Source organism: Populus alba, chromosome 15 (genome assembly GCF_005239225.2).
Source record: "Populus alba chromosome 15, ASM523922v2, whole genome shotgun sequence".
Taxonomy (NCBI): Eukaryota; Viridiplantae; Streptophyta; class Magnoliopsida; order Malpighiales; family Salicaceae; genus Populus; species Populus alba.
Genome location: NC_133298.1, coordinates 14,618,242 through 14,628,979, shown reverse-complemented (window position 1 = coordinate 14,628,979; position 10,738 = coordinate 14,618,242). Strand labels below are relative to the sequence as shown.

At 32.2% G+C, this 10,738-nt stretch overlaps 1 protein-coding gene and 1 long non-coding RNA gene across 4 annotated transcripts; one reads left to right on the top strand and one right to left on the bottom strand.

Annotated features, from left to right (window-relative positions):
- Nucleotides 1–907: 907 nt before the first annotated feature.
- On the bottom strand, nt 908–5,945 carry LOC118057483 (M phase phosphoprotein 10). Its single transcript, XM_035070075.2, has 13 exons — nt 5,145–5,945; nt 4,737–4,792; nt 4,264–4,366; nt 4,017–4,127; nt 3,723–3,860; nt 2,743–2,811; nt 2,600–2,641; nt 2,383–2,451; nt 2,127–2,198; nt 1,981–2,034; nt 1,760–1,901; nt 1,512–1,574; nt 908–1,415 (listed from the first exon to the last, which is right to left on the bottom strand). Exons 1-13 carry the CDS (start codon nt 5,835–5,837, stop codon nt 1,399–1,401), a joined length of 1,629 nt encoding a protein of 542 aa, XP_034925966.1. The 5' UTR covers nt 5,838–5,945; the 3' UTR covers nt 908–1,398.
- Nucleotides 5,946–8,076: 2,131 nt separating this feature from the next.
- LOC118057485 (uncharacterized) lies at nt 8,077–10,738 on the top strand. Of its 3 annotated transcripts, none has more exons than XR_004688966.2 (5): nt 8,077–8,626; nt 9,083–9,223; nt 9,376–9,816; nt 9,953–10,124; nt 10,686–10,738. It is a non-coding gene; the product is annotated as an uncharacterized lncRNA (long non-coding RNA). The 3 variants fall into 3 exon arrangements; XR_004688967.2 differs by lacking the exon at nt 10,686–10,738 and having other exon boundaries at nt 8,079–8,626; nt 9,376–9,508; nt 9,663–9,816; nt 9,953–10,178; XR_004688965.2 differs by lacking the exon at nt 10,686–10,738 and having other exon boundaries at nt 9,953–10,178.

The following is a 10,738-nucleotide window of genomic DNA, read 5'->3' as shown; positions in this document are numbered from 1 at the left end:
CATAATTTTTTGAGCGTGTAATAAAATTAGATAAAATATTATCAGATATAAAATTAATATTATAATGCAAGTGAATTTAATTCACTCTATACTACTTTTTCGAGAAAAAAAATATTGTTCACATCACAGTCCAAATGAATTCCATTCACTCTAAATTAGTTTTTTTAAAAAATATATTTAATAAAATTAACACTCTGCAGGAAAGAAAGAAAAAAAGAGAAAAAACAAAAAATAGACGAACAGTGCAAGTGAATTGCACTATTCACGTGAACAATGCAATTTACTATGAACAATACAAGTGAATTGCACTGTTTATTATTTTTTTGAAGTGAACAATATACTCATATATATTATTCACGCTAATTGCACTGTTCAATGAACAATGCAATTAGCAGCATAGTGCGTTAAAAGCATGATTTTTTGCTTTTCATTGCCTACGTTTTGAATGAAAAATTTACGTGGGATCCATATACAGTAAATTATTTTTTTTTCAAACACAACTGCAGCTGTAGAGCCAAACAGGCTCTTTAAAAAACTTGATAATGAGTTTTTTATTTTTATTTTTTATATCATCATATCCAAATTTTAAAATAAATAACAAAAAAACACCAACTTAGTATTTTTTTTTCAAGACGAACACGCTTTTTAAAAACACCTAAAAAACAAATTTTAAAAACAAGCCTCCGAGTACTAGGAAGAGAAATACGGCTCCAACAACATGAAAAGCAAGTACGAGGTGGCATTAGGAGTGGTTTGTTTTTTAAAAATGTTTTTTATTTAAAAATATATTAAAATTATTTTTTATTTTTTAAAAAATTACTTTTAATATCATCACATCAAAAAAATATTAATTTAAAATAAAAATAAATAATTTTTTAAAAAAATACTTTTAAAATACAAAATCAAATAAAACTAAAAAATCAAGCATGGATAGCTTAATTCTGATAACTTGCCCAAAAGGAGCATTTAGTCTTGTTAGGCATATTCTTCCAGGGAATGCCTTTCACCATTCGTCCTTGCTTTTAACTCCTGATTCATATTACATTGCATGATTGAACCAGTCCAATTAAAGAATAAAATGACAAATTAATGCGTCAAACGTTGATCGGAGGTTTGATGAAACACGGAACAAAATTTCACCTCTATTTCTAAAGTACAGAAGGTATAGCTTATAGTTGCAAACTTCCCACCAAGTTTCTTTCAAGCTAGATCCCAAATCTTTCTAGTTCTTCTGGCATAGCTAGTGCACCGCTTGTTAAAACCATGAACGCATCATACAATGTTGTAAGATAGCGCTCTTCTCCTGTTTCTCCTCTCTGTGTGGCTGTCCTAAACTGGAAACCATAACTTGAAAAGGTTCAGCGAGTTCATTATGCATGGACATAATCAGGAACCAAGTTATGATTCTTCCTTGCCTGCAATTTAATCAAAATTTGACGTTAAGGACTGTAAATTGGGTTCATTTCAACTTCCAGAAATAATGACACCAGCCAGTTCGGATGAACATTCACCATCATCGTGGTTTGGTGTTGTGTTCTCTTGTGCCTTCTTTGACATCCTCTTCACTGATTCAGCTGTGATCACCAAACTAATGGTTAATAAGAAAGGAAAGATCGAACATTCAAGCAAAACCTAGATATTAAGCAGCTTTCAACTGGATGCTTTAAGCTACTAATTGGTCGTTCTTTTCACGGTGTTAAAAAGCAAAAGCAGCAACAGGCCTTGTGCGAGAATAATAAACCTTCTTATCAGATCTCACCCTTAAATTTTCTTTTCTTGTTAGCCCTCCTCCTCTTCCTCTCGGCCTGTGTAAGTTCTGTTTCTTCCTTGATATTACCTTTGCCCGAAAAAACTTCCTCAGGAGCCAGCATAGCTGCATCTGAAACTGCCATTGGTGCAATCTATCCATGGAAGACAATGTGCATTAGCAAGTCGAGTCACAAAATTCAGACTGGAGAGAATATGGAGGTATCTTTTTACCTCCTCCATAGCAAGAGCAGGGACATTTGCTTGGATAGACATGTCCTCTATGACCTATCAATCACACGAGATCAATTTAAAAAAAAAATCAAAAAGTGGCCAAAAGAAAGGAAAAAAATCCACCATTTAAGGATTAAGAAGCATACAGGTTTAGGAGCAAAGTGGAAATGAGAAAGAGCATCCAACTTCAAGCACAGTTTTTTGAACAGGACACTTGCCTAAGAAAAAAGAAAAGATAACAAGGTTACACAAATCAAAGACGCAAATGTAATAAAAACAAATGGACACAGAAAACATACTAAAATGCCATGTGCTGGAGTCCAGTTGAAGATATGAAAATATGCAATGAAGAAACAACTAAAGAGAAATAATAACAATGATTACACTACTGTTAACATCTACCTCCTTCTTCTGTTCATCTGAGAAAGATAATGGAGCAGCTGCTGGATTTGTCTTTTGAACATATTCTTCCTGTAAATAATCATATAGGAATTTGGATTAAATATGCAAGAGCTCAGCAACAGAAGACAACAATCAAGCTCAGAAGCAATTACGAACAGTATAGGATCCAGAACAAAATTGGAAACTTGACAGAGCATGCTAGTTAAGATAGACAAACCTCATAAACATCGGCAAGACCCTTCTTGCTCTTATTCTCATCCTGCAGATTTTATGAAAAATACAGCTTCCAGAATTAATACTATATCATAAAAAGGAGCAGTGGGAACCACACTATACTATGTTACCAGCAATATTGCTTACCAACTCTTTCAGTTCTCTTGGTGCTTTAGAGTGTAAACTGGGAGCCTTCCGAATGTCATCAAACCGCCCCTAAAATCATCATGGCAAGATTGTTTCTTGAGTGCACCCACACAGATAACAATGTCTAACATAGTTTAGTGATCAAACAAGCAGTGTCCAATGCAAAATGAGAAGCTGCAACATCTTAACTATGGAACTAGCAGCATGGATTCAACAATAAGAAACAAGAAGGTCAAAAGATAAACAAAATTTTCCCAAGATGGCAGAAAATTCCATGAAGCTATTGATATTGTCAAGTACATGGACAATTTCTTTCTGAAAGCCTGACCAAGGATTTAGGAAACTTTTTCTGCATGCATAGCAATTTGGAAAAGTCAAAATCATAGAAGGAAAGTTGGTCTGCCAATAATACCATCCATGCTTCTGCCAACTTTAAGAACGTGAGTATTTGGACAACTGTTCACTATTTATCTAAAAGGCCCAAAAATTCAAGACAGACATTGTTCAAACTATCTGAAGAACTGTACCATGGCTTTGAATAAAGATATATGCATATTTCCAAGCACAATTTATTCACCAACATCTCTCAACAAAAACAACCAAATATAAAGCAGTGTTCTCATAGTAAGGGAAGACTTGCATATGAAACAAACAAACATAACTGGTGTCACTCCAACACAAGGTTGGGATCGTGCACATGTGAGTGCATGGATCTGAGGTGCATCAGCTTGTCACATGGCCATCATATCAATATAGTTGAGTTTACCTTGAAGCCACTGAGAAAAAGATTCTACTCGGTTTCCAAATACAAAATAAAAGAAGAATTGCAGGACATGGGAATCATAAATCATAATCAATTTGTTACAAGAAATCAACACATAACAAGAAAATTTGGATTAAACATCAGAAACAAAGTAAAACAGTGATGTGTTAACAAAACAGCTAGATAAGTCAGACATCCATTCAAATTTGAAGTTTACCTCAATGATCCTACTCTTAATCATATCTTCAAGTGTTGCAGTAACCTCCTCAGTGATTACAGGGGCGGGCCTCATATTGTGTTCAAAGTCTAAATCAACTTCTAACGCACTATTCTTGGGTCTGCTTGCAGCAGTTACCTGTTGCAATGTCCATATCATGTGACATCAAAACCAGAACTTGACATGGATTGGAATGGCTTCATATCCAGAAACACATAAAAAATTAAAAATAGGAATGCATAGAGCTAAAAAAGCGATTTTCAGAATTAAACATTAAGGAAAGGCCAAAGTTACCTCTCCTTGCATGGTCCAAGTTTTGGGCTCCAAATTTGATTTCTCCATCTGTTCTATCTCAGATTGAAGCTTCTGAAGTTGTTTTTCATGGGTAGAAAGTCTACCTTTTCTCTGCAGAATGCAAATAAGAACAACTTAGTTAAATTTTCACATGCATTCACTTCTTAAAATGTAAATTATAATACCATGAGAAAGACAGCAGAAACTTTGCTGAATGTGTGCAGACATAACACAAACATCATACTACCTCATTCAATGCTTCATCATCAAGTTCATCATCTGAGCTTGAGTCTTCTTTTGTTTTCTTTTTTAAGATTTTTCTCTTTTTACCACCAAAGAAGTCTTCGTATCTGAATGTCAGAGATCCACAAGAGAAACCAGGAATCAGTGATTCAATGTTAAAAATAAATATATTAAACTTTTAAGGATGGTGGAAAGGACAGATGCTGGTGGCACCATTACAAGCAGTATGAACATGGAGAATTACTGACAGTAGTGAACTGAAAAGCACAAAAGAAGATGATATACAAATCATCATGACCATTAAAGTGACAGTTTCATCAGAACAGGGCAAATGGTTGCCTTGCTAAGTTTCTGTGAGATTTTTCTTGAACAAATAAATAGATGAAATGAAGTGCTTTAACCATCACTTTGTACCTTCAGTTATTTTTCTATAACCAATAACTCATCTAGAACAAAAAAAGACAACAAAATAAAAACCTGGCACGCTTGCTTGCATCTTCATCTTCATCATCGCCATTACCAAAAACCCCAAGCTGTATGATTAGATGTCCAATCAGTACAAAAACATAAACCATAGAGAAAATAAAAAAGGAAGTGTTGAAAATGCAAAAAGGAAAAATCTATGCTAACCCAACTAAAAAACACATCTACAATATGCAGAATCCCAGATTGATACTTGATATAGACTAATTAAAAGCTGTATTTGATTATAATTTTCCAATATTACCTCCATTACAACAAACAGTAAAACCAGGCATATTTCACACTTCCCAAATTCAGAATTATATCTAAGAATTCCCAAACCAAACAAATAACCATAATCACACACAAAAAAAATGTCCATGCATCTACAAATCTAATTTTAACAGTCTAAGTATACATCACCTCATCATCTTCCTTGTCTTCATCATCCTCATCCTCATCCTCCTCTCCTTCATCATCATCATCTTCCTCGTCCTCTTCATCCTCCTCCTCATCGCTTAAATTCTTTTTCTTATTATTCTTCCTTGTATCCAATCCATATTCCTTGGCATCCTCCTCCTCCAAAAAATCCTCCAATTCCTTTATCTTCAAAAACTTATCCTCGATCACTCCCTTTTCTCCCTCCTCTTCTCCACTCTCTTCCTCCTCACCTCCGTCCGCATCATCATCACTGTCATCTTCATCATCAATTTCATACATGTCCTCATCATCACTATTATCAAACTCATCAACTTTTTTCACCTCCTTGTCTTCTACGCCCTTTTTTTTCCCTTGTAAAACCTTGTCACCATTTACTTTAATTTCCACTGGATTCTTCTGAAAGTGCAAAACTTGACGGCGTAAACTGGACAACAAGGGCTGTGATTGTAAGTCAATTTGCTGCCAAATCTGCTCAGCATCACACCCATCAATTAGAAGTTGATCAAAGGGGGATTTAGGGACATGGGGATTTATTGATGAGAAGAGATGTTTACAAGCTGTGCGTGCTGTTTGAGACAGAGAGGGCGATGGAGCTAGCCATAGTGGTGGGTCAGTGGATTTTAGGCGGTTTAAGGCTTCCATGCCTGCTGCTTCTGCTTCGATTGGTTTTGCCATGGCGCAATGTGATCGGTTCCTGCGTCTGGGTGTGTTTTGTGGGGGTTAGGGTTTTGGAGGCCGGGTTATGAGCGCCAACAAGAGCAAATTGAGTCATAAAACTAGACACGACCCCTTTTTTTTCTTTTTAAATACAGGTACTTTAAAAAAAAAAAAAGGATCTTTTAAAAATTAGTTTTAAAAAATTAATTTTTGTATAGCAATACTACAATAAAAATAAATAAAAATTTTAATTTTTAAAAAAAAAAAACATAATGTCACTTTAAAAACAAACACGACCTTGTAAAAATCTTATATGAAGGTGTAAACGTTTCTAAACATTATATATATATATATATATATATATGACTAGGTTTTTGATTTATTATCTAATAAGCTTAATGAATTCAATATCATAAATATAAAAATGACATATAAACTAAAAAAAGATGAATAAAATAAAAGAAAAACTAGATACAAGCTCATTCGGGTTAGCATGTCAAATATGTAACTTAGTCATAACACTATGGTAATTTTATTAAAAGTAAATTGAATAAAATTACCAAACAATTTAATATAAAAAAAATAAAAAAATATTTTGATATAAATAAATAATAATAAAAAAAACATATGTCAAACCATGTTAACATTCTAACTCTGTGATCATGAGTATAAAATTAGGATAACTTCATAGAAAATAAATTAAAAAAACACACAAAAATCAATTTTCAATCAATAAGGGATGAAATCAAAATAACAAAAATCAATTTTAAAAATTAAAATTTTGAAAGATTTTATGTGACAACAAAGAAAAAATTAAACTAGAACACGATAATTTTATAAAAAAATTAAAACACAATCTTTAGAGAGTAAAATATTAAAAAGAAAAATTAAAGAAAAAAATAAAATCCAACAAATGTTAGAAAAACTTGACCCAAGTCCAACCAGGTCGTTGTGCAAAATTAACAATCTAGTTATGGTATCAAGATAATCCTGTCAAAAACAAATTGAATAAAATTATTAAATTTAATTATCAAATAATTCAATATTAAAAAACGAGATATACTATAACATTGTCAAAACTAGCGAAAAATCCAATAAAAAACAAAAGAAAAAAAATAAATAACAAATTGCAATCTTCAATTAAATAGATGCTAAAGGATGAGAGTAAAAAAATATTAGCTTAAAAAAAAACAAACATATTCAGACAAACCTCCTAAATCTTGATTAATCTTCCAAACTCATAACCTGTGAAAATTTCGTAATTGAACTCAAACTAAAAGTTCAATTCTAAACCAATTTAAGGTTAAAGGATGAAACTAGAAAAAAAAAATAATTTTAAAAGTTTTTCAAATTAAAAAAAAAAGAATTAAGTTTGACATGAAAAAAAAAACAAAGGATGATGAAAAAAAATCATTTGATTTTAAAAAATTACTTCAAACAAAACAAATATCGATCAAAATAATAAATATCAAATCTGACATACAAAAAAAAATTAAAGGAGAATGAAATTGAAAAAAAAATCTCAATTTGATAAATTATTTCATATAAAATAAATAGTAATAAAAAAATAAGAAAACAATTCTTAAGAAGAAACAATTGAAGGGTAACCTTGAAATTTCAAAGGATCAGACATGATAATCGAGGATAAAAGAGAAAGTAAAAAAGAAGTCACTGACGCCAAATCAAAAATCCATTGCCCACATGTGTTGTCGCATCATGGAGTGTCTGCTAAGATGTTCAAACACCACTATTATATGTGGTGTTTGGTTATTGTATAGTACGTCATAGATCGTTCTAAAGGTATAGGGCAATTTATGCACTGACTTGTGCAATGCCCACATCAATCACTATTTTAAAATAATATTTTTATTTGTTAATTTATTAAATAGTCTCTTAGCAAACCTAATTTTATATATATATAAAAGATGAAAACGCCTTTGGACGCAAGCTTAAGAATTTTTTGATTTCAAAACTAATTAAGTTATTTTAATATGTTAAAAATTAAAAAGATAAAAAAAAGTCCCTTGAGTTTATTTTTTTCCTTTTAAGAATAATTAAATAATTTTACTATGAAAACAATATAGAAAAAACCATATTACGGTAATAGCAAGGTTGGTATTTTTTTTTAGAATGACAAAATTGCTATCTCACTGTTTCAATTCATAACGAGCTGTGTCAATGCTCAGTCAAAAAATACTGATGGTTTTTATTTATTTTTAATAAAGAGTCATTAAAACTTCAAATTAACCCGTAAACTATCAGACAATTCTCAATTGCATTCTTTCAAAAAAGTATTTTACATATTCTTAAAATTTCAATTATTTCTCAATTGGGTGTTTTTGTCATGTTTGTTAAAAAAATTCAGTTGGGTTAGAGCATCCACACTCTTCCTAGCTAAATCAAATCCTTAGCTATAATAGCTAGTGAGGTTTTTTTTTTTTTTTTTTTTTTTCTCATAGCATCCATGCTCTCTACTCTCTAGCTCTGTGAACATTGCTCGCCACATATAGCGAGCATTTCAAATTTTTACTCCTGGCAGGGAAACAAAGAAAGCAGCACACGGGGAAAGGTTGTTTTTCATCTTTAGCACTAAAATTCCAGGAGGGGCACACTTTTTTTCTTTTCTCCAGCCAAAATCTAATGGCAAGCACATGGCCTGAACATGAGCTTAGAGAAGACGGGGAAGTCTTTGTTTTTGTGGGCTTTGTTGATTTTGAAGAGAAGAAGATGGTAGGAAACAATTTCAATCTATGGCAAAAAAATGCCTTCTTCTAAGCTGCAGAGGAGGTTCGAGAATCTTTTGATGTGTATGTTTTCATTTCATTATTTACATTCTATATGTTGTTTGGTTCAACAATCTGGTTGCTGAGTTTGTTTGATTTCTCCACTTTATGGGTTTTGGTTATGATTTGGGTATGACTATAAATTGTTTTTTGATTTGGGTTTTGCACGCTGCACACTGAATTGTTAAGATTGACAATTATGCTGATTTCTCTCTCTACATGCGCAGTCGCATGATAAATTTTCCAATTATTGATCCTGATTTCTCTCCCTACTCCCCTGGCTGAGTATGCGTATATTTAATCTCTTTGATGTTACTGTAGAGAATTGGCTTAGTAACTTAAATTCTGAATCTTAAACCACGATGAATTCTAGTTATTAAAGTTGTGGTTTGGAGTTTTTGAGTCCTTAAATTCTTCTACTCGGTGTCATATCATATCTCATATAACTAATAGAGCTTTGTGGGTTTTGTTGTCTGACAGTAGAGAAGATGGGGAGGGGACCTTGTTATGGTAAAGATGGAGTAAATAAAGGACCTTGAACTCCTGAAGAAGACCAACTCTTGGTTTAGTACATTCAAAAACCTGGTCTTGGTTGCTGGGGTAGCCTCCCTAAGAACACAGGTTTCTTGTCTTTTCTTTTTCTTTTTTTTTAATGGTATGTTATACTTTAAAGTTTCAAAATTTATTGGACTTAAGTCAAAATTTAAAGAAATAAACATGTGTAGTGGCTTTGGCGTGGATTTTGAAAGGCAAATTGCCCTTCTTGATGGCAGGTGCACTGTTGGAAGGGGTAGTGAACGCAATAACAACACCATTTGAGGGAAAAGGTATTATTAGAAAACCCAAAATTGATAGGGAAATCGAATGCATTGAAGGCCGAATATAACCTTTTACTAATATGTTGAGGTTGGTTTTTCACTTGTTCCCCCATAAATTTAAAACTGTAAGGGCTTAGTGATGTTGAAACTTCATTGCAACGCTAACTGAGCTTAAGCTTTTTTGTTAGGGCATGCAGATAGTTAAGCTGCATATTACTAGCTAATGTTTTTAATGATTGCAGGATGTGATAAATAGTACTGGTCTGGCTTAGCTCGCTGATTTCTACCCAGAACTTTAAAGAAATGGAAAATCACATTTTACTTACTCACTGGCCACTCTTCTACTGTCCGGGCACTTGCTTTTGATGCTGAAGGAAACAGAATGATTACCTGTAGGTATGTAAAACTTTTTTCCTTCATTTTGATGATCATTGATTGGAGAGCTTTTGTTCGTTAAGTAATCTAAGGGAAAAACCAAGTCGTGTTGCTCGTGGAAGAGAATTGAATTGGTGTTTTTGGATTGATTTTGCAGAGATGATCTTGCACTAAAAATATGGGAAACAGATGTTGAAAGGATGTAATCGGGTGATGAGCTTGCGTCTTGGTGAGAAACATGTTCTTTACGTATATTGGATATTCTACTCATTTTATTACAGCAGATTGAAATGTTCCATGGACGAGAACAGAGTACCCTAGAGCATAATGTAAGTAATTCTCATCTTAGTTAATGATCAATTGCAGGATGCCTGTGTTAGAAAGCTTTCAGATATTAGTAGGCTAGAGAATGCTGGATAGATACACTTGAATACTCATCTTACATATAATTTGAATAACAAAAAATAAAAAGAATATTCAATCCGATAACTTTTTTTATATGGCTAAGCTAAAATGTCTTTTTAGCTATTCTGAACTAAAATCTAGAGAGCTTGGGTGCAGATGCTTTTAGAGGATGTTTGAGAGTGTAATTATGATGATTTTTAAAGTGTTTTTTGTTTTAAAATATATTAATATAATTTTATTTTTTAAAAAAAATTTTTATTTTTAATATAAATATATTAAAATAATTTCAAAATGCTAAAAAAATATATTAATTTAAAACAAATAAAAAAATTATTTTTTTAAAAAAATATTTTTAAAATACAAAAATAAAAATAAACATGTTCACACTAATTATATGAATAATTATTGCTGCCTAGTGAATACTAGTCAATTGACCATGCTTTGCAACGTGTCAACTGACCAATGCTCCGTTTCTTGTCATCTAGAGTGCAAGGAATCCATGGATCCCCACTGGATTTTATTTATTATTATTTTTTTA

Bases quoted from the DNA above. Each gene is read 5' to 3' on its own strand.
- LOC118057483 (XM_035070075.2), bottom strand. From the start codon at position 5,837: ATGGCAAAACCAATCGAAGCAGAAGCAGCAGGCATGGAAGCCTTAAAC. The intron at 4,367-4,736 runs GTTTTTATTTTG...TCTGACATTCAG, and splicing joins GATGCAAGCAAGCGTGCCAG to ATACGAAGACTTCTTTGGTG. The intron at 2,199-2,382 runs GTAGATGTTAAC...CTTTTTTCTTAG, and splicing joins CAGATGAACAGAAGAAGGAG to GCAAGTGTCCTGTTCAAAAA.